We start from the raw sequence: 27547 nt of genomic DNA, 5'->3' as shown, positions 1-27547 counted from the left end.
CAAAGTGAATATGTTCTACTCTTTTAGTAGGTTAATAAATTGTAACATTCCTAGATACTTCCTATACCAGGAAGTATATATTTCATATAATCTGACACGATCATGTGAAAATATTTACAATGTGTAATTTTTTATTTAACGAGTGATACAGATTTGGGAATTGTTAATAACTATACATTCAGAATACAACAAAAGAAGATCGTATAAATGTCTCTACAGTAGGTCTTAAACTGCGTTCTGTGTGGAAAACCTAAAACCTGGTAGCACCAGGCCCCTGGACACCTCTAATAGCCTCTTACAGTGCACATAGAAAATAAAAATATATATAAATGTGAAACGTCCACTGTGAAAAAGATCTCTTATATAAAGAGAAAAATACACCAAGGTAATACATACATCAGTGACCCTGTGATAATTAAATGAATGATACCCAAATGATAAACCAAAATATAAATCAACAATCCTCTATAATCAGAGGAAGTGAATAACCAAATGAGGCAAAGTTCATAGCCAGCAATCACTATGATAGTAAGAAGGGATGTGATCAAAATTGTCCCAAATGATGACAATCCATCCGTGCACATGTGATGAAAAAAATCCTTGTGTACAGCTGGGCTCACAGAGCGCTTACCTCCATATCATGAAAAACCAGCAGAGTGTATCCTCGGATGGGGTCAGTCCCAGAGACGAGTGTCTCCCCGACTTCCTCCTCGCTGGATCAGTGACCACGGTCCTATGGATCCTCGATGTGAGTGTCAGACAGAGACAGCGTCCTTCTCCCTGTGTTTGCAGTTGCGGTCTTCACCAAAATGGCGGCTCCGTTTTGCACATACACTAAAGGTGTCTCCAAATGGATAAAAAAGACTTCCAATGGTGAAGTATGTCCATACAGGTTTTATTAAAGTAAAAAAAGGGGTATAAACAGTGGTTTAAGCTTAAAAGAAGCTTTACCAAACAACGATAAAAACAGCAATCCGGCTGTGTGAACGGGATAATACGTCACTTCCGGTCACGTCTAAGCGGCCTTACGCGTTACGTCACGACTTTTTTATCCATTTGGAGACACCTTTAGTGTATGTGCAAAACGGAGCCGCCATTTTGGTGAAGACCGCAACTGCAAACACAGGGAGAAGGACGCTGTCTCTGTCTGACACTCACATCGAGGATCCATAGGACCGTGGTCACTGATCCAGCGAGGAGGAAGTCGGGGAGACACTCGTCTCTGGGACTGACCCCATCCGAGGATACACTCTGCTGGTTTTTCATGATATGGAGGTAAGCGCTCTGTGAGCCCAGCTGTACACAAGGATTTTTTTCATCACATGTGCACGGATGGATTGTCATCATTTGGGACAATTTTGATCACATCCCTTCTTACTATCATAGTGATTGCTGGCTATGAACTTTGCCTCATTTGGTTATTCACTTCCTCTGATTATAGAGGATTGTTGATTTATATTTTGGTTTATCATTTGGGTATCATTCATTTAATTATCACAGGGTCACTGATGTATGTATTACCTTGGTGTATTTTTCTCTTTATATATGCGATCTTTTTCACAGTGGACGTTTCACATTTATATATATTTTTATTTTCTATGTGCACTATTCATCAATTTTTTGCGCTCATCATTCACCTTATTCATATCGTTTGTTTGTTGTTATTGCAATTTAGATTTGAGCAGCATTAATTTTTCACTTCAATTTTTATTGTTTAATTTTCCACCCCTCACTTTGGAGTATTGGCTAGCGCTTCAGTTCCCCCCTTTGTATTTGTAGCCTCTTACAGGATGTTAAGAAAAAAAACGAGGAGGAAGAGGACTTGCCCAACTTTAAATGGTGAGCTTTAGGATTTTAGAACTGAGAACAGAAGGTAGATTGAATGACAACTCACATATGGGCAAGGCAGGGTTGGAGAGCACAAAGAGACTGGGTGTTGAGGTGGGGGTATAGCAGTATGGGAAGAACATTTATCTTTAACATACTATTGGACGCCATTTACGTAAACGTCTAAGCAAATGACGTCGGGGCGACGTCATTTAGCGCAATGCACGTCGGGTAATTTACCCGACGGAGCATGCGCAGTACGCTCGGCGCGGGAGCGCTTCTAATTTAAATGGTGCCCGCCCCATTTGAATTGGGCGGGCTTGCGCCGAGCGATTTAACGATACACCGCCGCAAGTTTACAGGTAAGTGTTCTGAGAAGCAGGATGTAAACCTGTAAACCTGCGGCGGTGTAACGTAAATCGCATACGTTACGCTGCCCAGGAGCAACGTAAATGTATGAGAATCTGGCCCTGTGTGTATAATATTTTTTTCATTGTAGGAGTTATATTGACTCCCAAATATTTGATGGGGGTGGAGACCCATTTAAACAGAAAAGTGGGCCAAATTCTTCCTTTCTTTCGGAATTAAGCCAATTGTTACCCTCTGTGAATTTGTAGTGAAAGTCTGGTCATCAAGAATAGAGTTATATGCCATCAAAAAAGAGATTGAAGATCCTACTGAAAGTTTTAATAGTACTGAAGTGAGCAATCTTTTTTGACAGTAAAGTTTGTTACTGTTTATGGCTTGATCTTTCATAAGAATGAATGATTATGTGGATGACTGTTCATAAGTCTGCCAAACTGCCAATCTGTCATTTGAGATACTGAATTTCAGTTACACAAATATCATATGTCAAGTCTGTAAATAACAAAAGATTATGTTTAAAATTCAGAATAATACCTTAGAATATGGACACATACATATGTGCTTTAGTTTCCTTTTAAATTTGGAAATGGAAATTAGTCTGGGCTACTAGAATGGACTTTGGGCGGTACAAGTAATGAATGTAAAAAATCTATAAATATTTATTCATAAAAAAAGTATATGAAAGAGAATATACATAATTTCGTGAAAACAGTACAACATCGGCATACTAACTCAGTATATATTATAAAAGGTATTACAAAACAACTTATACTTATGCAAATATACTCATGACATGAGATCATATAGCACAGAAGAGTGTATATAAACTTTTAATCCTTGAAACTGAGTTTGGTATGCGGAATGGTAAGTCTTGCTTTTACTCTCGACATGTTTCGCGTACAGGACGCTTCATCACGAGCATAGAGGTCTAGTGGTGAATATACATAACACGAACAAGAAACATCAAAAGATGTCAATTAGTTAAACTATTTTATGCATAAAACATATAATCATATAAAAAGAAAATAAACATTTTTAAAAACTGCCAATCATCATTGCCAATGCAGTGCAACAAGTTGACCCGTCTCCCAAAGAGCCCTGAAAATAGGCCAGGAACCACCCACCAGATACAGACCTTTAAAGAAGGGAAAAAGTACCCAATGAGATACATTGAATAGTCCCTAAATAACTATGAAAGAATCACGAAATTAGAAAGTCATCCAAGATAAGGAAATAAAGGTTAGAAATAATCTACAATTACACTGAAAGTAGGATTTAACCTGGATGGAGCATAGCTGGTCCACCCGGGAAGTAACAGAGGGGCAAGTAGTTCAATAGATGGAAAATAACAGTACCATAAATAAAAAATAGTAGAAAAATAGGGTTTAACTTACAGGTTAAACAGGTCTCCGCACAGGTTTGTGGAGCAGACTGTTAATGATCAAGTATGGTATATACAGCGTCGTTGCCTAAACAGCCTTTAGGGCATGTATTAGGTCCTTTAAAACACCTAAAAGCAAAAAGAAATCCCTAACTGTCATAAACCTATTAATCGAACAGAGAAATTCATGGGAATCATAAGTGTAGGGGGGGGGGTCAAATAGTAAACCAGAGAGGGGGGCCAAGCAGGAAAGGGGCTCACCGTTGTATATGACGGTAAAAAACGTTGGCTGAAGCACGTTTGATTGAAGGATAGTGAATTCCTTTTAAATGTTTCTTCTAACCCATTCTGTAAAAGTAACCATAGCAAACATTCAAATGTTTTTTTAATCCAGCAAATCCAGCAAATGTTGATTTTAGTTGGGTTAAAGGGGTTGTAAAGGTAAAACAAAATCACTAAATAGCTTCCTTTACATAGTGCAGTCCTCCTTCACTTACCTCATCCTTCCATTTTGCTTTTAAATGTCCTTATTTCTTCTGAGAAATCCTCACTTCCTGTTCTTCTGTCTGTAACTACACACAGTAATGCGAGGCTTTCTCCCTGGTGTGGAGAAAGCCTCTTGGGGGGAGGGGGCGAGCAGGAGTGTCAGGACACTCTCTACTTTGCATATAGAGAAAGGAGCTGTGTGTTAGTGGGCGTCCTGACCCTCCTGCTCGCCCCCTCAAGAGGCTTGCTCCACACCAGGAAGAAAGCCTTGCATTACTGCGTGTAGTTACAGACAGAAGAACAGGAAGTGAGGATTTCTTAGAAGAAATAAGGACATTTAAAAGCAAAACGGAAGGATGAGGTAAGTGAAGGAGGACTGCACTAAGGTAAAGGAAGCTATTTAGGGATTTTTTTTTTTTACCTTTACAACCCCTTTAAGGTAGCATTCATTTTATTTTCATATAAACACCTACCTGTGCAAATGTGTAATATACATTTTATGCAGGTGTCTGTAATTTATATATAAAGTACAGTATCATTGGTCTGTCTGTGAAATAAATGAAGTATAACCAAATGCAAAGCCACACATTTTGCAATTAATATTGCAGTTATCTATATATGTATTTTTCTTTGTATTTTTTAGCTATACAAACCTTGTAGTTTCCAGTGATTTTAAGGATCAAGTGAACAACCCAGAAGTTAAGGTACGAGGGACCAATGTAATCATCAATCAAGTCATCAATAAGCTGCGTCTCTTCATACAGGTATGGGTGCTCACTGAGCTACAAATGGTTGATGGTTGCTGGAATAGCAACTACTGATACTTTTCTGATTGGCATAAGTTTATTTTATTCATTCATAGAGTGCTATCAAGTACCTTTATTAAATTACAAATCCTAGTGTGTCCCTAGGGAGCCTGAAACCCAGACAAGCACTGTAACTAAATCCTTGGCTTCTTCAACTCCCTCCCACTACCTCATATCCTGTCCTGTGTTGTTATTGGTTATTAATAGATAGTGTGATTTGGGGGGGTCTCAAAGATGGTGATGCTGAGGACTTCTTCCATATAATATTGATCTTGCAAGCAGTGATGTATTATGGCCTAGGCCGACAAGGCCCAGGCCTAGGGCGGCACTTTGCGGGGGGGCGGCAAAATCCCATCCCACCCTGCACCCCTGTCCCCATCCCACCCTGCCCCCCTGTCCTCATCCCACCCTGCCCCCCTGTCCTCATCCCACCCTGCCCCCATGTCCTCATCCCACCCTGTCCTCATCCCATGAAAATTACAGGGCGGGTCTTAAAAAGGAAGGGGTGCGTCATATATAAAGTAGGTGGTGCGCGAGTTTCACCAGGCCTAGGGCGGCACAAAACCTAAATACACCCCTGCTTGCAAGTACCTTGAATGTCTGCTATCAGGCAGACTTGCATTAAAAGTTGATTATTTGTGTTGTATATACTGTATGTTTGCTATCACACACACCTGCTGTTTCTTGGGCCATCTAGTCAATACCTTACTCCACTTCAAGTGTAAGCTTTAATGTTCTAACATTACCTTACCCTTTCATGCCAGATACAAACGCTCTGGAATTAGTAGCATTAGGGGTACCACTACCTGTACCATTGTCATTGTGGGTTGTCCTTATGCCATGTTTCTGCCATGTTTCTAAGCTTTTTGTGGGGATGAGCTTTGGGTTCGCTGCTACCATGGTTTTGAGGTGTTTTTTGTGGGTTGGAGAGTCACAGTCCCATCGCATTTATATGTAATGCCCCGTACACACAAGCGGGTTTTCCGACGGGAAAACTGCTATGAGAGTTTTTCGCCTGGAATTCCGGCCGTGTGTATGCTCCACTGCTAAACAAAAAAAAGAGAGCAGGATCTTTATTAGTATGAATTTATTATTACTATTTATTACTTTTTAATTTTATGTATGTATAGCATTTCATATAGAGACCTGACATATGTTGGCTCTTGAGCATCCTTTTGGTTTTAATTTTACCTTTATTATCTTACATATTTTTTCTGTAATTACCTGTCTTCTCCTAATGTTTATTGGTGGAGCCAGCTGTTTTCCATCACTCCCACATACAGATGGGAGGGGCCTTTACTACACCTTGTGACTGGTTATGAATAGACAGAGTCAGTGATCACTACGGGTCACTGACTCTCCTTTCAGAAAAGACTTCATCCTGACAGATCCCCCTTAGCAGCCAGTGGGAGAGGGGAGAAGCCTGCAGAGCTCTGGGGACAGTGGGGGGGGGGGGGTGGAAAAGCACAGGGGGGCTGGAGAGCACACATGGGGGCAGCAGAAATAACCTGCATAGGAGAAGCTGTGGAGGTGGTTGCATATAAGGGAACTAATCTCTTCATTCAGCGGCTGCAGGAGGGAAATGGAGAGATTGCCTCCTCTATGCCAATCTTTTTGAGCACCCTTGAAGTATACCCCTAGGTGAATGGGGCTGCACTGCAACCACCCCCCAAACTGTGTGCATTGCATGCAGTTGCAGCATAGTGATGATGCATTTAGGGAGTTGGAACAGGCGGTCAGGAGGCAACATATTGCCTCTTTACCGCCTGTCAAATGCCTCTGAAAAAGCGATCTGAGTGATCCAACTTTTTAGAAGAACGGCATTTTCTTGCTGTTAATATCAAGAAGCAGTAAAAAAAATCAGTTCTGATTGTACACATATAGGGGGTCAGGATTAAAAGCAATGTGCATACATACACATGCATGTAAACACATGTTTGCACATATATACACACATTTATACATACACATATAAACACACACACATACATGCACACTCACACACATATATAAACACACACATACATACATGCACACCCACACATGCATGCATATATAAACACACACAGGGCTTTTTTTCAGGGGGAACTTGGGGGAACTCAGTTCCACCACCTCTGGCTCAGACCCTTTGGTGCCTGCTCACCACAATCACTTGTAAACACAGAAGTCTGGTTTCTGTGTTTACAAGTGACAGCTTTGTAACCCCCTGAACTCTGCACTCTGTATGTAATGCAATTCTAGTAGTTAATGCCCCTTTAAGACCCTTCTACTGTTTGTGAAATCTAAACGGGCCTTGGTTAAGTTCCTGCACCTATTTTCTAAGAAAAAAAGCTCTGTATATATATATATATATATATATATATATATATATATATAAATTTTCACGTCATCTTTTGCAGGTGGCAAGCTTTGGATTTTTTTTTTTTTTTGGAAAAGAATGATTGTTGGAAACTTCTCTATTGTTTCATTTTTTTGCAGTCTGTGCCTTGTAGGAGAGACTTCTCTTCACTTTCTGTGCGGGAGACACAGCAGGTGTCTTTAACATTTCCTAACTCTATCCAAAACTAAAACAAAAGTTTTGACTATTATTGAATACTACAGTAGTTAACCCCATACAGTTATCAGAATAAAACTTTTTTAACATCATAAAACTTAATTGGTACTAACTGAAGCTGAGTATGCACTAGTAGAATTTTGTTCAACATTTTCCGTGGTAAGAATCTTGTAAGAATGTTCATTTTTCTAATCATTAGTGTAATCAAATTAATGTTAATTTTCTACTGCAAAGACAAGAAAATTCAAAGGAGCAGAATGGAGATTTTTCTCAAATGTATGAAATTTCGAACAGTGTTTGTGGTTTTCCTTTAATAAAGTCATTTTTTTTTCCAAAATTGAATGTTAAAAGCACATGAAATCTTGAACTTCTTTCGAACAACATTTAGAATTTGTGTGCAAATTTTCATTTGAAATTCTACTAGTGTTTATCCAGCTTTAGTCTGTGTTTGTCATCTGTTACACTAAAGTCAAAGCCCCAAGGTATCTTTTGCTGGAGCTGCTCCCCTAAGCACAAAGGAACCACAAACCCAGGAGTTGCCAAATCACAAACCTTTATTTTTTACTAAAAAGTAAATCGTTGATAGCATAAAATAGAATAAGTTAATAATTGTAGTTTGTTGCTGCTTGCTGTTTCTAATGACTGACAGCCTGAGGTCCCTTCTTACGTGTTCATTTATTCCCTAGGAAAGAAAAGATAGAATACTGATTAATTCCTTCGTGTTTTCTTTTTTAACGCTCTAAATAGCACAGGTCGTTTGATCATAATTTATATAAGTATCTTCTGAAACATCAAAGCTTTCAAAGCATGACTAACTTTCCCTGTTGATTTTAACACTGCAGATGTATTTCCAACATATGTGATTTTTTTTTTATATATTTTTATTCACATACATTTGCTGTATTGATTCAGCTGGGACTGGTTTGAGGGTGCTGTGCAAAGAAACATAGCGCAATGTACTCTAGCTGTAGTGAAACATCTGCAGTGGGCATGCTGATAAATCACTTTCCTAGTTAAAGGATGATCCTGTTAGTCCATCAAATATTTAAGCCAGGTTTTACTATAGGTTGTGCCAGACAAGTTATTTTGTGAAATGTTCACTACTGGTTTGCTGCCATTAAGAACTTGCTTACTTGCTTTCTTTTGATGTGACACAGATGCGCGTGGCAGACATAATGCCATAGCTTGTGTTCAGGAAGTGATTGGACCTACTTTATGGCTGCAGCAACACAACCATGCTAACATCTACTGTTTTCATTTTTTTGTGGAAGTATTCATTTATTATATTTAGAGACACATGTATGTTAAAGAAAGCAGTTTAGTGGGGAAGTTATGGCACAATTAACCAGTATGGATGGGCTTTTCCAGTTACATACCTTTAAATTATTATTATTATTATTTTACAGGTTTTATATAGCACCAACAGTTTACAAAGTGAGGGCAGACGGTACAGCTACAATACAGTTCAACACAAGAGGAATCAGTGGGCCCTACTTGTTAGAGCTTACAATCTAAAAGGGAGGGTCAAGTGATACAAAAGGTAATCATGTATTTGTTAGGTGGAGGCAGGATATGACTTTTCAGGGATTGCCTAAAGCTGGATAGAGTAGAAGATAGTCAGACAGACTGAGGTAAGAAGTCCCGGAGGATGGAAGAGGCTCTAGATAAGTCCTGGAGATGAGCATGGGAGGAGGTGATGAGGGAGCTAGAGAGCAGGAGGTCTTTAGAGGAGCAAGGAGAACGGCTTTGTTGGTACTTTGTGACAATGTTAGTAATGTAGATGGGGGCAGAAGTTTGGATGGCTTTGTAAGTTGTTGTTAGTATTTAGAATTGTATTTTTTGAGTGAATGGAAGTCAGTGGAGGGATCAACAAAGAGGGGTACCAGATAATAAATGGCTGGCAAGGTGGATGAGTATGGTAACAGCATTCATGATGGACTAAAACAGAGATAGCTTATGTAAAGGTAAGCCAATAGTGAGGGGTTGCAGTAGTCAAGTCGAAAGATAACCAGGGAGTGAATTAGAAGCTTTGTGGTGTCTTTGGTTAAGAAAAGGCATATTTTAGAGATGTTGCGTAGATTGAGGTGGCAATATTTGGACAGTGATTGGATGTGGGGCTGAAAGAAACGTTTAGAATCCAGGAATCCACATAATATCCTATCATGTGGAGACTTCAAATCATGGTGATTATAGCTTATGGGAATCATCAGCATGATTCAGTTCTGGGATATGAACCCTGTTTTTCTATATATTGTTTAAAAATTCTGACCAGGACAGGAGTTCCTATTTATCTTATTTTTCTTGTCTGGCTTGAAAGATGATTCCCAGGCACTGTTTGCAGATATTAAATCACAAAGACAATTCCTCCCTGCTCCGAAGGAAATATCAATACTCAATGACACTTGTCATTGTCAAACACACCCCAAATGCTCATTTCAGGAAGACCTGGAATGGCAACGGTAACATTTGCCATAAAAGGGATTGAGCACATGAAAATTATCGTTAACTATTATTAGCCTAAATGCAGTGCTAAGTCCCAAGCAGAACATTTGCTAGATGTTCTGATTTTTGAAGGATGGCCTCCCCATTTCAACATATGATGTCACTAAAGCATGTATTACAATCTCTGGAAATTCAGAAAGTAACAATGGGGTACAGTGGAGAATATACACAGTGAGAGAAGTACAGATGCTGCATTGATATACTAGAGGCAAGGCATGTCATTAGCTGTTGGCTGTAGTGCTGTTGAACCAGAGGCACGCATCATATTGTTCTCAGCAAAGTAAATTATATTAGACACAGGCATTAAGTCCATAACACAGAACCTCTTCAACACCTACATTTAGGTACACCTGCATATATGTGTAAAGCACACAGTACAGAGTTGAGCAAGTTTAGCATAATTATCAATACTGAGAGATGTGGTGTGTTCATGTGTTAAAGGGGTTGTAAAGGAAAACATTTTTTTCATAATAAGCATCCTTTACCTGCAGACATTCCTCTTTTCACTTCCTCATTGTTCGTTTTTGCTCACAAGTTGCTCTATTTCTTCTCTGTTCTGTTCACTTCCTGCTTGTCTGATTATTGCTGACCACCGTGATGGGAGACTTTACTGCGGTGGTCAGTAACGTGCTCACCCCCTCCTGGGAACTACATATGTGCGGCAGGACGCTCTCTACGTGTTGGAGACTTCAAGGAGGTGTGAATTACTGGGCGTGCCACAATTCATACTGGGAAATGTAGTTCTTACATGAACGAGCGCTGCAAACCAGGAAGTGAATGAGAGAACATAAACTAGAACGCCGGAGGTGATATAGATGAAGGAATTTAATAGGTATTTACTCGTCTTTTAACAGAATCATTACACTATTCTGTCTGTCTACCTTGCAGACATTAATTTTAGGCAAAACATTTTTTTTCTTTACAACTCCTTTAAAATAAGCTAAACAATAAAAACAAGTTGTTGGGAGGGCATGGTATTTTTCTGGTACATCCATGTCACTGCCACAGAGCAGTAGCCATTTTGTTCAGCTCATAAAATATCGAACCTCTGAATTACCTTTTTCTGAGTATGAGGCATATTTAGATATTCAATAGCGGCTTACTATTTACCGTATTTATCGGCGTATAACACGCACCCCAAGTTTAGGAGGGAATTTTAAGGAAAAAAACTTTTAAAAGGGAAGTTTAAGGATAAAAACTTACATTTAAATGCCCATCAATGCAGCCTTATCAGTGTCCATCTGCAGCCTTGTCCATCATTGCAGAATGATCAGTGTCCATCTGCAGCCCTGCCCAGTGTCATTGCAGCCTTGCCCAGTGTCCATGCAGCCTTGCCCAGTGTCCTTACAGCCTTGCCCAGTGTCCTTGCACCTTGAATGTTTAAAATTACCACCGCGGCTTCGAGATAGACAAAACCGGATGTCCTGTGTACTCGGCTCCTCTCGCAGTCCCGCCCCTTGCCCAGGCTCCTATGATGGACATAACACAGGTCCAATGGCGGGACTGGGCGTGACTGTGAGCGGAGCCGAGCCTAGCCGAGTACACAGTACACTCGGCTATGTGTATATCGGCGGCACTCGCTCCTCTTCCCCTCACAGACAGCAGGGATTGGCGTATAACACGCACCCATGATTTCCCCCTGATTTTAAGGGGAAAAAAGTGTTTGTTATATGCCAATAAATACGGTACTTACTGAGTATCAGTATATACCACATACTTACAAATTAACACAGAAAAAAAGAAGAACTACAAAGATTGGGATTTTTCAGGAAGCATATACATGAATTTACAAGAAAGGATTATAACAACAGCTAGAAAGCAGAAAATAGTCTATATGTATTCATAGAAAACCGGAATACATACTCTTATTTGCAATGAAAAACAATATGAACAGTGCAATCTGCTTAAGAATATGTACTCTTGTTTGCTGTGAATAAATATAGAAGATTTCCTACATCTGTGTGGTAATGCATTCTTGTGAATTCTTATGACATATTGGTGGGAAGCGGACCAGCCCAGCATTTAGGAACTGCAGAAGAGTATGGAGTATATACATACTGTATCTCAAGTAGTGTATGTTTCTTTATATAGGTGAAAAATGACCCCAAAAAACACAATTATCTTTTTGGCCATACCTTCAAACTGGAGAATGTGTCCACACAAATTATTTTTAAATACTGGCAACTATCAAGCAGGCATGTTGTAATTGCTATGCAATATTCCATGTGTATTTGGTTTACAATAGCCTATGGAGTGACTAATCTTAGGCCGCGTACATCATTTCAAACCGATGAGAATGGACCGAGGTTCAGTTTTATCGGTCCAAACCAACGGTGTGTATAGCCCATCGGTCTGTTGTGCTTCTGTCCAAAATTTTAAAACATGCTTCAAAATCGAAACGTTGGGCCGCTGCCCGATCGGGCCAAACCGATGGTTAGTACAGAAAGCATCGGTTCAAAACCTGCGCATGCTCAGAATCAAGTCGACGCATGCTTGGAAGCATTGAACTTCGTTTTATTCAGCACGTCGTGTGTTTGACGTCACCGCATTCTGACCCGATCGGTTTTTGGAACGATGGTGTGTACGCACATCAGACCATCAGGCCACTTCAGCGGTGAACCGATGGAAATGGCCCGTCGGACCATTCTCTTTGGTTTGGAACGACCGTGTGTACGCGGCCTTACACTACGGTAATGTATGTAAATGCAAAAAGGAAATGCAAAATGTACCAGGGCTGATTTTCAGTCTGGCACCATTTTATAGGAGAATATGGTCCCATACCTTACAAATAAGCATTGCACTGTACAGATGGAAAGACTAAAGCCCTGTACACACGATCCGTCTATCCGATGAGAACGGTCTGATGGACCATTTTCATCGGTTTACCGATGAAGCTGACTGATGCTTAAGAAACCCGTTCGTGTCAGAACGCGTTGACGTAAAACACAACGACGTCCTGAAAAAAACGAAGTTCAGTGCTTTCAAGCATGCGTCGACTTGATTCTGAGCATGCATGGATTTTTAACCGATGGACGTGCCTACAAACGATCGTTTTTTTCTATCGGTTAGGTATCCATCGGTTAAATTTAAAACAAGATTGATTTTTTTTAACCTATGGATAAATAACCGATGGGGCGCACGCGTGATCGGTTTGGTCCGATGAAAACGGTCCATCAGACCGTTCTCATCGGTTTGACCGATCGTGTGTACGCGGCATTATTCACTGATTCCAACTCGTTACATTTTTTGCCTACACAATATGAATACAAACTTATGTGATATCTAAGATTATAGGCTTGGAAAACCCAAATGCAATGCTTTATTTAAAAGCGGGGATAGTGGATTGAACTATCTCCTCCTTTTTATTTCTCTTGGGCGCTTTAGAAAATTAGATCTGCTAGTTGGAGTTCCTGATCTCCAGTCCCTCTGAGCCATACTGCCCTCAGTACTTTTGCTGCTCTCTGCAATATAAAATAAATGAACAATCCAACAGGAAGAACGGTAGCAGAACAGATAAAGGATTCAGGGAATTCAAAAACAAAGAGTATCAAACAAATTGGGGCGCTGTAAGATTTTAGTGTGGTAAATTGTATACATTTGGATTCCTAAATTGTTCATGAGACCATTGTTTTAATTTGAAGATGGATATTTTAGGCTGCATTCACACCTGAGCGTTTTGTCGCCTGAAGCGCGACGCTCAAAAACGCTAGAGGGGAAACAATACATTATTTCCTATGGAGATGGTTCACATCTCCACTCCAAAACGCCTGACGCCGAACGCCTGAAGCTCAAACAAGTTCCGGACCCTTTTTTGTCACGCGAATCGGGCGGTTTGGGCGTTTTTGAGCATTTCTATTTCCCATAGAAAGTAATGGAAACGCTTGATTCAAGCGACTAGCGTGACAACGAGCGTTTGCTATGGGCATTTTTCGCTTTAATCAATAGAACATTTCACCCAGGCAGAAGATAAAAAAAATCTACTAACATAGCAACAAGTGATGAAAAGATGATAATTTTTCCTATTGGCTAAAATAAAAAACGTTGAAGTACAAAAACGTCGGACGACGCTGTATGCAAACGCGCAAATAAGCATTAATACGTGCGACAAAACACCAGAAAAAAACGCCGTAAAAAACGACTGAACGACCTACGCTCAGGTGTGAATGCAGCCTTAGCTTGACCCTTTTATAAAATGTTGCTGTCCCAAGAAGAAAATATATTGTAGGCAGCAGATATTTTATTAAACTGTGTTTTATGAAACTCTTTCCTAAAAAACAGAAGTTGAAAGTCCCGTAGTGGATCATTGCCTAAACTGGGCCCTTCTGAGACCTAGAAAGCACTAAGTGATGCCTTAATTTCAAGGAATTCACTGCTGCCCTTTTCCAAGGAGGTCCCCAAGCTCAAAAGTGAAAATTACAATTGCAAACATTGCATGTACTGTAGTATACTGTATGTGTGTGTATACATTTTTGAACTGTAGAAACATGTAACATTATTGCTGTTATTGTTGTATAGACAGTATTGCAGATGATGAGCAAAGATCATAAGCATCTTAGCAGCAAAAGTCCCTGGAAGTTAGATTAGAGTGCTATTAAAGCAGTAGTAAACCACACATAAAAAAAAAAAAAAAAAAATACCGGCACAGGCAGTTTAAGCCATAATGTGCTAGCATGCATCATATATTAGCACTTAATGACAGACTTACCTGAAAACAAAGCCCTCCAACGGCGCGCTGTCAAGGCTGAAGGTGCTTCCATCCTCACCCAGTCTTCTTTCCGGGTTGGCAGGTGATATGAATGGCTGAGCCAGTGATGACACCACTCTGCTCTGTTTACGGCACAGCTCTGAAACAACAGCACAGGAATGCTGTTCCTTCAGAGCGCATGCATGGGTGACATCACTGGCTGCATCTAAAGTAAATATCTCCTAAACAGGATGTTTAGGAGATATTACTTTACCAATAGGTAAGCCTTATTATAGGCTTACCTATAGGCAAAAATCATACATGGGAGTTTACTCCCACTTTAAAGTAGAACTACAGCCAAACCTTTTTATTTATTATGGCTTGAGTAAGGAAGAGTTATAACCCGTCAGGGAAGTTTTTGGGGGTCCCCATTGGAGTATTTCTCTCCTATTACTTTTATGGGGACAACCCAAAATGTGGGATCTTCTTTACATTTCCCTTTCCATTATAATAGTAAACAGGACAAATAGAGAGGGTGAATCTCTCTAACAGGTACACAGACAGCAGTAAAAACTGTCAGGTGTTCTAATCCCTCTCCACCTGTTTGCTGTTGTCACTGAGGGTGACTAAAGGACAGGAAGTAAAGGTACACCTCCCCAATGGGACACATAGCAACAAAAAAAACTGATAGGGGTAATAGCCCTTCCCTGCTCTATATACAAAAAAGTTATGCCTTTGATTCTGCTTTAAGAACTTTTTTTTTTGTGAGTTTTAAATATTCCATAGGGTGCCCAGTCAGGCAGACAGAGCCAAAGGCTATATCATCTGTCAAGTAAGCAGTGTGGGGTGTGCAGCATCAGCCTATACTAAAATGATGTCTCAGTAATAGGATATTTTTAAAAAATTTATTTTCTTCAATATAACTTTTGAAAAATGTACTGTATCTAGAACTAAAGGTAAAGTGGAGCAATCATTTTAAAATTCTATTTTTCATACTCTACTCTACTTTTTTTTTTTTTTTTTAAAGTGTATTTTGTGCGTGTACTCGAGAGAGGAGCCGGACTGCAGGAGTTGGGAGTAGGCAGGCCTCCCCCAGAGGCAATCTGCCACCTTTCTCCATGCCCCGGGTGGCAATGGTGGGTGTGTGAGGGGGTCCTCGCACACAGCCCGCCCTACCTGCTCCGCTTTGAAGCCCAACGGGGCAGAGGGACTCCCTATAAGGGAGTGAGAGGATCTAGCCCGCTCAACCAGCCCCGTTAGTCCTTCGCCTCTCTTTTTAGAGACCGCGACTCCACTCTACTTTTCATACTCCACGTTGTCCCCAACTTTAAAGTGGACGATCACCCTAAACTAACTGTCATATTCTCTTACAAGTGTATATATATATTTGGAAGGGGGACAGAGCCATACACAAGGGGACCAACATCCCTATTTAAAGAGATCAAAGGTAAAAGCACATAAAAATCAAGTACTTTAATTGCTTACTTGCAGTGTTTTTCCTTTTGATAAATTATTTTTATTTACTTGGAATGTGCCATTGAACCTGCTAGGAAATTTGACTACTCCAGTAGACTAAATTGCCTACCACTGTCCCTTCCTTCCTGCTACTGTATGTTAACCCTCTTTACGTCTGTGAGTGTCTAATTACTGTTTGTGCTGGCCCAGCTCCTCCGCCCCTTTATTTCCAAAATAACATTTTATGTAGCTGCCAGAAGGAGGAGAAAGGGGAATACTGGAGTGACAGTTTTGGAGTCTGCAGGGGCTGCTAACATCACATCCAAGATGGCAAAACCGGGCAACAGTCTAAAGCCTCGTACACACGACCGAGTTTCTCGGCAAAAACCAGCAAGAAACTTGCTGGGAGAATTTTTTTTGCAGAGGAAACCGGTCATGTGTACATTTTCGTCGAGGAAACTGTCGAGAAACTCAATGAGCCAAAAAGAGAGCATGTTCTCTATTTCCTTGATGGAAATGGAGAAAATTGGCTTGTCAAGTTCCTCGACAGCCTAACAAGGAACTCGACGAGCAAAACGACGTGTTTCGCCCGTCGAGTTTCTCGGTCGTGTGTACGAGGCTTCAGGGTTTTTGGACATAAGGGAGGCTTTTACAGGTAAACAACATGCATGAATTACATTGAATGCATAAATTATCTCATGGGAGGATTTTTGTTGAAATAGTTTCATGACAGGGTCTCTTTAAGAATGCCTAATGAAACTAGAGCTTCAGTGTGTGAATGTCTCCTTCTTTTTCAGTTCATGTTCAGTTTATGTTATAAAGTATACCTGCTATAAAGTGGCGGCAGGGGGGAGTAAGGCTTTACATAAGCCTTTTCAAGCCTTGTGAAATGTATACAAAGCTATTTGGGTGTTTAAATAAAAATAGGATCCTGTGACCCACCTTCCATTATGTCCCTTTGTGTAATGTACTGCTCACTTTCAGCTTTTCAGCTTTTGGAAGTAAAAGCCAACTTGATTTGTGAGCCTGAAATGCATGGGTGGGGAGCTGGAAGTTGTAGAAGGTATGCATTCCACATTCAGAAGTCATCATAACTAGTCCAGATCTGCTCATTTCCACTCATACAATAGAGCCTAATATCTGTATGTCAACACCTGAACACTGCCTCAATCCAAGAAATGTTCTCTTGAACTTATCAGTGCTTTTCATATAGTATTTAAACAGTAATCCCATTAGTTTTAGGTGGTGTACTTAACTAATACCCAGATTTTGACTTGTGCTCCTTCCCTACCCTGGAATATTGAGCTGTACTGAAGTTCAGTATATGTGTAGATGTGGGATCTGTTACCGAGCATGCTAACTTTGATCTGGGTTTTACCTTGTAAAGGATTTTCCCATTATTAAGACATCAAAAATAAAACCAACCTGTTAAATTCCATTTTAAAATTGGCCTAAAAAATGTTCTGCAATGTGTTTGCTTTGTTTTAATTGTGCTTTACAAGGGGTGTGGAAGGTGATCATGCTCAAGTGTATGAACTTTAAATAAAGCTGGAAATACAGCAACTAAAGGTTTCTCCTACCATATAATTGTGAAATGTTAGTATTAAATGTAAAGAGAATATAAACTCTGGTTTACAAAAATAAATCTATTGAAATATTTATTTTCAACTTTATTTTGTTTCTCAGTCTCTGCCAAAGCTCCACATTTTTATTTGCTGTGATTCCACTTCCTGTTGAGCCCCGTACACACGATCGGAATTTCCCATGGAAAAAGTCTGACTGACTTTTTCCATCGGAAATTCCGACCATGTGTATGCCCCATCAAAGTAATTACATCGGAAATTCAGATGAATTCCATCTGAGTTTAGATAGAGAACATGATCTATATTACTCCGATGGAATTCCGTTGGAATTCCGATGTGATTTTGGTCGGACAAATGTTGGATCGTGTGTACAGGGCTTAAGAGGGTGGCTACATTAGTTTCCCATGGTCCCATTGTATGTAGGAATATAGCCACCCTCTCCTGCTTGCTCTCATGGTGTACTATGGTCTATGAGATTTAATAATAATATGTAATAATATATAGTAATATGCATAGGGCAATACACATGGTCAAAACTAACATGCACTGCTCGTTCCAAGCACATGGAAGAGAAAGGCAGATGGAGAGGTTTGGGAACTCATGAAGGACGTTACAAGGAGGCAAAAACTAAGAAACTACTGTATTTTATGAAAGATAGATAACAGAGTCATTAAGTAGTTATATAACATAGTTTCCAGTGTTAAACTGGCCATTCATTATACAATTTTCTTGTTCAATTTCCTTTAGAGTATTAGCAGGTTTGACCTCGTATTATATGATTTTGGTAAATCTAAAAGAAAGTTGTAAAAGAAGATTGCATAATGTATGGCCAGCCTTATTACCGCATCCTAATGTTATATATCAGAACACAAAAGAAAAAACTGGTACCAGGGATGGAACAACAACTTAACCACTTGGCGACCTGCTGCCGTCATTATACTGCGGCAGGTCGGCACGATCCCGCAAACTGTCATAGCTGTACGTCGGTCCGTTTAAGCGGGATAGCGCCACTGCGGGGTGCCAAAGTTTGTGACTGGCACTTGCGATGACCACCGGCCATGAGCGATCGTGGACATGAGAGGCAGAACAGAGACGTGTGTGTGTAAACACACACATCCCTGTTCTGTTCTGAGAGGAGATGCGGATCGAGAGTTCCTACAAGCTGGGAACCACGATCTATCATCTCCTATAGTGAGTCCCCTCCCCCCACAGTTAGAACACACCCTAGGGAACACAGTTGATCGCCCCCTAGTGTTAACTCCTTCCCTGCCAGTGACATTTACACAGTAATCACTGCATTTTTATAATACTAATGCCAATGGTCCCAAAAATTTGTCAAAAGTGTTCGATGTGTCTGCCATAATGTTGCAGTACTGATAAAAAAAAACTCAGAATGCCGCCATTACTAGTAAAAAAATAATAATAATAAAAATGCCATAAATCTATCCCCTATTTTGTAGACGCCATAACTTTGGCGCAAACCAATCAATATACGCTTATTGCGATTTTTATTACCAAAAATATGTAGAAGTATACATATCGGCCTAAACTGAGGAAAAAAATTCCTTTTTTGAAAAACAATTGGGGCTATTTATTATAGCAAAAAGTACAAAATATTGTGTTTTTATTTTTTTCAAAATAGTCGCTCTTTTTTTGTTTATAGCTGAGAAAATAAAACCGCAGGGATGATCAAATACCACCAAAAGAAAGCTCTGTTTGTGGGGAAAAAAAGGATGTCAATTTTTTGTTGGGTACAGCGGCGCAATTGTCAGTTAAAACGACACAGTGCTGTATCGCAAGAAATTGGCCCGTTCATTGAGCAGCCGGGGCTGAAGTGGTTAAAAAATGACAAAAAGCTTTATTACATAGTTAAAAGTATACACAAAATAAAATATCATGTGATAGCAAATTCCTAGTACAAGGTCACATCTCTCATTATTGCACCATATAATTGGACATAACAGATAATAATACATAACTCCATAGTTTAACCATCCAAAAAATTCAATGCATTTCGCATGAATGCTTCCTCAGGACCCTTTTTTTCATAATCAGGAGGGAGTAACCTATCTGAGAAAATACCTATTAGATACTCGTATTTATACTCATATTTATATTGTATTCAATCATTATATCTAATAATAGATGGTCATCTGTTCACTCTCACATATCACTTCAAATCAGTGATTGGGGATGGTGGTCGGCAGCAGCCCACGCTTGCCTCAGGTTGAGTAAAATTTGAAATGACATATATCATCTGGAGCTGTCTCAAAGGTAAGATATATAGCTAGTTAGTCTAATCGATGGCTAAGGGAGGAAAAAAAGAATATAAGGAAAGAGAGCCAGATTAGTCAGTCACATGATGTAATAGACTCATAATACCAGTGGATTTTACTAGACACTTACCTACAAGTACATGATATATATCTATCTAAAGCAAAGTTCCACCAAAAAATGGAACTTCCGATTTTTGGATCCCCCCTCCCCCCTCCGGTGTCACATTTGGCACCTTTCAGGGTGGAGGAGGGAGCAGATACCTGTGTAATAGTTATTTTCTCCCACTTCCGGGCATAGATCACTGCAGGGATCGCGGTGACCTATGCCACGTCCGGCGCCTACTCCACCCCCCCCCCACGCTGTCTTCTGGGAGACACACAGGTCCCAGAAGACATTAGGGACTAGTGGGATCACACAATGCGACTCGCGCACTGATTCCCTTACTGAAGATGGTGGTGGCAGCACCCGAGAGCCGAGGGAGAGATCGGCTTTGGGTGCCGACAATTCGGGTGCCCAGAACAGGTACGTGTCCATGTATTAAAAGCCAGCAGCTGCTGTATTTGTAGCTGCTGACTTTTAGAAAAAAAATATTTGGCAGGACTCCGCTTTAAGGACACTGTAAAAATCCATCCATGCAAGCAAAACATGTAACTAACCCTTAAAGAAACACATTAAACAAAACAGGGCAATTGAATGAATTTGATAACAAGGGATAGAGTCTAGCTAACAACAACCCCATAATCCTATTATCTGGGCTGCCTTGGGGATACAATGTTCTGCCCTTGCCCGGCCAAAGGAGGCAGAGATGAGGTGGTGGAGGCTCGGCTTCTCTGCTGAGCAGGGCGGAGCGAATTGGCGGCGGTGCAGACTCCATCTGCATCCAGGTGGAATATAGTGTATATAAAACTTTTTAATTTACTTTGTGATTCTCTTCTGCTGTTCTTCATAATTCTCTGTATAATTGTATGCTAAAATTGTATGCTGTAATACATATTTTACTGTATTATTGTACACAAACTCTCTACTTCACTAATTAAATTGCTCTGTCTACACTCTCAGTATAACACTAAGATTAAGAACTCTGAAATAGTACATTTAAACACACCTATATGGATATGATGGTTCAACATCATAAAACCAGGCTGGTGTCTGGGAAATCTCAGTTATAGAGAGAGATAAGCAGGGCTGGACTGGGACAAAAATTTGGCCCTGGACTTCATCCAGACTGGCCCACTTTGACAGGTCTCTCCCATGGGGGCCGGACAACTCCCGCACCCCCCCCCCCCCCGGCCCCCCAAGCCCCCTCTCCCCCTTCACTAGCCACTAGCTGTTCTACTTTATTAGAGTAGAGCGGCTGGTACTGGTACTTTTATAGGCAGTACCAGTGGGGAAGCTAGACATTATTTCACCCGGGGAAAATAATCAGTTTGGTGCCCCCCCTTATGGGACAAGATTAGGCAGAAGTGAGAAACTCCCAGGCCATGCTGTTGAGTCAGCTGTCTGTCCCCTTCCCCATGCTCCTCTGTTGTCCCCCCTGCTTCTCTGGTCCTCCCCCTGCTTCTCTGTTCCCCCCAGGTGAGCGCTGCAGGGAGGGAGAGGAGGTGAGCGCTGCGGGAAGGGAGAGACAGAGGAGCGGAGGAGGGGCAGCGGTCTGCTGTCACTGAAGCCAGCCCACTGAGCCATCGGCCCACCGGGAAACTCCCTGTAGTCCCAATGGGAAAACAATTGAAATCCCTTTGCTGATTCTTTGCTCAATACACTTCTGTCATGATTTGCAAATGTTTCTACCACAGGATTTTAGTGGCTAATAGCTTCAATAAAAACTATGTAGTAACATAGAGGAGTCCCTTACACAGCTTCATTCTTTTTTTAAACAAGCAGAATGTTTTTGTGTTTTTTTTTATTTTGTTTAAAACAAGAACATTGTTTTACATCAGACATCACCTAATGTCCGACCCTGGTCTAGACTGGTCCAGTCCAGAATAAGTGAAAGCTCCATCATAACCATGATGCATTTCTGAGGAAATTAATACCATTCACTGTGGTGCATCAAGGGTATGGCAACCATGGAAGGCACTTTAAGGGGAGCCCCCCCACCCAGCCACTCTGTAGTCTCTAGGGTAGCCAGATTCCTCTCTTGGGCCTCTTACCCCGCTTTCATCATTCTCTGGTTGCTTGGACTGCCCCACATCCCAGCAACCAATCATGTGCTTGTCAACATGCACAGTTGGACAGCTCCCACCCTTTTTCCAGACCTGGTATACCTCCCACCTTCTGCCATGCTGCTGTGAAGCTGTGTAAGGTTGGACTATGAAATGATGTGAAGGGGTGGACACTAACTTGGGATCTATTTGTTTTATTGAATCCCTGATAACGGGGTCCCCCAAAGCTCATGACATTTGTTTGCTGGTCTTTGATTAATAAACAGTTTCTGCACTATGAATAACAATATTGTGGTGCTCTCTCTCCTACAATCTCTCTGTATAGGGCTCTCATTTCTTACTGGAAGATTCCCATTTGGGGCTCCTCCCCCTGCTACCACCTGCCTAGGTGGACACTTTGCCACTCTTTTTACAAGACTTCGACCCTCCATAAATGAGACCCCCTCCATGTGACAACACTGAAGAAATAACACTTTGCTTCAATGTAAAGTAGTGAGTGTACAGCTTGTACAACAGTGTAAATTTGCTGTCCCCTCAAAATAACTCAACACACAGCCATTAATGTTTAAACCGCTGGCAACAAAAGTGAGTACACCCCTAAGTGAAAATGTCCAAATTGGGCCCAATATAATATGTGGCCACCAGTATTTTCCAGCACTGCCTTAACCCTCTTGGACATGGAGTTCATCAGAGCTTCACAGGTTGCCACTGGAGTCCTCATCCACTTCTCCATCACGACATCACAGAGCTGGTAGATGTTAGAGACCTTGCACTCTTCCACCTTCCATTTGAGGATGCCCCACAGATGCTCAATAGGGTTTAGGTCTGAAAACATGCTTGGCCAGTTCATCACCTTTACCCTCAGCTTGTTTAGCAAGGCAGTGGTCGTCTTGGAGGTGTGTTTGAGGCCGTTATCATGTTGAAATACTGCCCTGCGGCCCAGACTCCGAAGGGAGGGGATCATGCTTTGCTTTAGTATGTCTCAGTACATGTTGGCATTCATGGTTCCCTCAATGAACTGTAGCTCACCAGTGCCGGAAGCACTCATGCAGCCCCAGACCATGACACTCCCACCACTATGCTTGACTGTAGGCAAGACACACTTGTCTTTGTACTCCTCACCTGGTTGCCGCCACACACGCTTTACATCATCTGAACCAGATAGTTTATCTTGGTCTTATCAGACCACAGGACATGGTTCCAGTAATCCCTGTCCTCATTCTGCTTGTCTTCAGCAAACTTTGTTGGCTTCCTTGTGCACCATCTTTAGAAGAGGCTTCCTTCTGGGACAACAGCCATGCAGACCAATTTGATGCAGTGTGCGGCATATGGTCTGAGCACTGACAGGCTGACCCCCCACCCCTTCAACCTCTGTAGAAATGCTGGCAGCACTCATACATCTATTTCCCTCTGGATTCCCAACCTCTGCATATGACGCTGAGCACGTGCACTCAACTTCTTTGGTCGACCATGGCAAGGCCTGTTCTGAGTGGAACCTGTCCTGGTAAACCGCTGCATGGTCTTGGCCACCGTGCTGCAGCTCAGTTTCAGGGTTTTGGCAATCTTATTATAGCCTAGGCCATCTTTATGTAGAGCAATAATTATTTTTTTAAGATCCTCAGAGAGTTTTTTGCCATGAGATGCCATGTTGAATTTCCAGTGACCAGTATGAGAGAGTGAGGGCGATACCCACAAATTTAACACACTTGCTCCCCATTCACACCTGAGACCTTGTAACACTAACAAGTCGCATGACATCAGGGAGGGAAAATTGCTAATTGGGCCCAATTTGGACATTTTCACTTAGGGGTGTACTCACTTTTGTTGCCAGCAGTTTAGACATTAATGGCTGTGTGTTGGGTTATTTTGAGGGGACAGCAAATTTGCACTGTTACACAAGCTGAACACTCACTACTACATTGTAGCAAAGTGTAATTTCTTCAGTGTTGTCACATGAAAATATTTAATAAAATATTTACAAAAATGTGAGGGGTGTACTCACTTTTGTGAGATACTGTATATTACACATTGCTTTTCCATGTCAATGTTAGCAATGAATATTGTAATAAAGAACACAGGCGGATAGAACACAAAAACACAAGGGCCCGGATTCAGATAGAATTGTCTATCTATCGGCGGACGTAACGTATCGCAGATACGTTACGCCGCCGTAAATTAGGGCGCAAGTTTCCGTATTCAGAAAGAACTTGCGCCCTATGTTACGGCGGCATAACGTATGTGTGTCGGTGTAAGCCCGCCTAATTCAAATGTGGATGATGTGGGCGTGTTTTATCGAAATTACATGTGACCCCGCGTATTTAAAGTTTTTTACGAACGGCGCATGCGCTGTTCGTGAAAAAATCCCAGTGCGCATGCTCGAAATTACGCCGCAAATCGTCAATGCTTTAGACGTGAACGTAACTTACGTACAGCCCTATTCGCGAACGACTTACGCAAACAACGTAAAATTTACAAAATTCGACGCGGGAACAACGTCCATACTTAACATAGGATACCCCTCATATAGCAGGGGTAACTTTACGCCGGAAAAAGCCGAACGCAAATGATGTAAAAATGCACCGGGCGGACGTAAGTTTCTGAATCGGCGTATCTACCTAATTAGCATATTCCTTGTGTAAATATACGGAAGCGCCACCTAGCAGCCAGCATAAATATGCAGCCTAAGATTCGACGGTGTAAGACACTTACGCCGGTCGGATCTTAGGGAAATCTATGCGTAACTGATTCTATGAATCAGTCGCATAGTTACGACCCCGCACACTCAGAGTTACGACGGCGTATCCGGAGATACACCGTTGTATCTCCTTTCTGAATCCGGGCCAAGAATTTTAGAACAGTTTTACATTTGTGTCTATTAGTAACAGGTATAATGGTGCTGCAAATTCTCAAAAAGCACCGATTGACAGAATATGCAAATGTACATGTGTTATATTCCTCACTTGGAGAATCATGTCTAGGAGAATCTGTTCCGTTATAAAAACAGGCTGAAGGAGTGGGCTGCCTGTTCGTCATCCACCCAAGTAATTTGTTTAAGCAACATGATTATTTCTGTAGTCAGCAACTCGTTACTTAAAGTATACAGTAAAATGCAAGACCTGCTTATAATATCAAAGCCCACGCCTCTTGTAAAAAAAAAGCACCTGCTGTAGGTAGGTGTAAAATATACCTGTAAAAATTTAGATTTATACCTACCTTACTTCCATCTATTGCCCAGGGTGATGTTACACTCCTTCAAACTAGATCATAAGAGCAGACAAAATCTTGCAAGAAGATGCTAAATGAAGTTAGTATCATCTTGTGATGTTTGGCCTGTTCTGCATTCCCCAGGAATCTTCCTGGAAAGATAGCAATGCAGAAGACATGATTAAGGTAAGTGTAAATCTAACTTTTTTTTTTTTTAATAGATGCTTTTTACACTTACTAATAAAAGATGATGTTTACAGGGCTAGGGGGCCTAGACATTATAAGGGGGCCTAATTTTGTGTTTCAAGGTCCGATATAAAGCACATCAAAACTCTGTTGAAGTTATCCAACACTTTTGGGAATGTCAGAAGTTTGCTTTCCCCTCCACATTGAGAGGCTCTTCCCACCAATGTTTCCATTTCCTGTAGTGATATAAATTGCCCAACAGCAGGAACTCCAGTGGCCAGTGGGGTGACACTCTATCCAATAACCCTGAAAGTGTAGGGTGCAAGTGGTAGCCAGAACTCTTCAAGATAGCAAATATTTAACACAATGGAAGTGTAAGTATTGTAATGTTGGGGGTGTTTGTAGAGCTTACCAGTCCACACCAGATAAGCCGTTTAAGGCTTGTTGGCCCACTTTTATTAATAAGAAAGAAAATGTCCAGTAACACAAACTGTTGCTCACGCAGGGGGTTTCCAGTAACATCACAAAATAACATACCGTATATACTCGAGTATAAGCCAAGTTTTTTTGTGCTAAAAAAGCCCCCCTCGGCTTATACTTGAGTCAGGTTTCCTCTCCCGCCATCTTGATGCGGAGGGAAGGAAACCCATATTACGCCATACATTGTCCCCTGATTCACAGCGGCGCTGTGTATGTAGGGAGTCCACGCCGTCCCGCCTCCTCCTCGTCCATCCGTGATGAGGAGGAGCTTTGTTACAGTGGACGGCGCGGATGGCGTGGACTGCGCAGACTTCCTACACACAGCACAAGTCATTCTTCAAGTAAGGTTTTAAACTGCCTGAATACTTATTCTCCCTTAAAAACTGTGCATGCACCCTGGCTTCAAAGGCTGATGAGGTATAATGGAGTGAATACACACACAGATCCACACTCCTGCCGTGATCACCGGCAATCGCGGGTGCCCGGCGGACATCGCGGCCGCCGGGCACGCACGCCGGGTCACGGGCAGTGCCGCGGGCGCTTGCGCGCGCCCTAGATTGCTGGGACGAAAGGATGTCATATGACGTCCACCCGGATCGAGGGAGGGTTCCTGCCGGCGTCATTTTACAATGGCCCGGTAAGGAAGAGGTTAAGACAAAAAGCATATTTCCTATTTTATTTTCGATATAGTAAGTAGCTAAGAGACAGGACTCAGGTGGGCAATATATTACAATGGGCAATGCACTCATGAAATCGACTCTCACAGTGATACTGACAGCAGTGTGCAGCAGCACAGATGACACCGACACAACGCATCCCCTCCTGAGCCAAAGTGACAGTCACTCTCCATGCCAGGTGGTCCCTTCAGTCCACTCCAGTCGAAACAGTACTGACAGTCCCGCCCCTGGCTTGCCTTACTCCCATCCTGCAGACCCACACACAGGGCTCTGCCCAATCAGCTCGGCTCCCTTGCACCATGACACACAACAGACCCGCCACCCTGCCAGCACTGCCCGAACACACTGTAGCAGGCACTTGGATGGTCTCAGCCAGCTCCAGACCTGAGCTGAATATGCACAGTTCCAAGCAGAGCGTCACAGCCATCTTTTTACTGGCAGCCTTTTCCTCTTACTGGCAATTACTGGCAGGAGAAAAGTGCCCATTTTTTACTGGCTGCCAGTAAAAATACTGACGGTTGGCAACACTGGGGGGGGTTGCTCAGGCCAAGGAACCTAGTCAGGGTCTATACAATATACAAACAACAGACTTGTTTGTTTATTGCATGGACCCTGACCAGGTTCCTTGGGCCGGAGCACCCCATCCCCCCTTCATTACCTCTTAGGCCCCGTACACACGGTCGGACAAAACCGATGAGAATGGACCGAGGTTCAGTTTCATTGGTCCAAACCGACCATGTGTATAGCCCATCGGTCTGTTTTCCTTCGGTCCAAAATGTTAAAACATGCTTCAAAACCGAACCGATGGACTGCTGCCCGATCGGTCCAAACCGATGGTTAGTACAGAAAAGCATCGGTTCAAAACCCGCGCATGCTCAGAATCAAGTCGACGCATGCTTGGAAGCATTGAACTTCGT

General features: G+C 41.7%; 1 protein-coding gene across 2 annotated transcripts in view; it reads left to right on the top strand.

Annotated features, from left to right (window-relative positions):
• LOC120936548 (glypican-5-like) overlaps window positions 1-27547 on the top strand; it is a 349040-nt gene that overhangs the window by 196684 nt on the left and 124809 nt on the right. For both annotated transcript variants that reach the window (XM_040348994.1, XM_040348995.1), the window contains one exon: window positions 4704-4824. In XM_040348994.1, coding sequence (XP_040204928.1) covers window positions 4704-4824 — 121 coding nt within the window. The remainder of the gene's footprint in view (window positions 1-4703; window positions 4825-27547) is intronic.

Source organism: Rana temporaria, chromosome 4 (genome assembly GCF_905171775.1).
Source record: "Rana temporaria chromosome 4, aRanTem1.1, whole genome shotgun sequence".
Lineage (NCBI taxonomy): Eukaryota > Metazoa > Chordata > Amphibia > Anura > Ranidae > Rana > Rana temporaria.
Note: the sequence above shows the minus strand (reverse complement) of the source record. Positions and strands in the feature narration are given on the sequence as shown.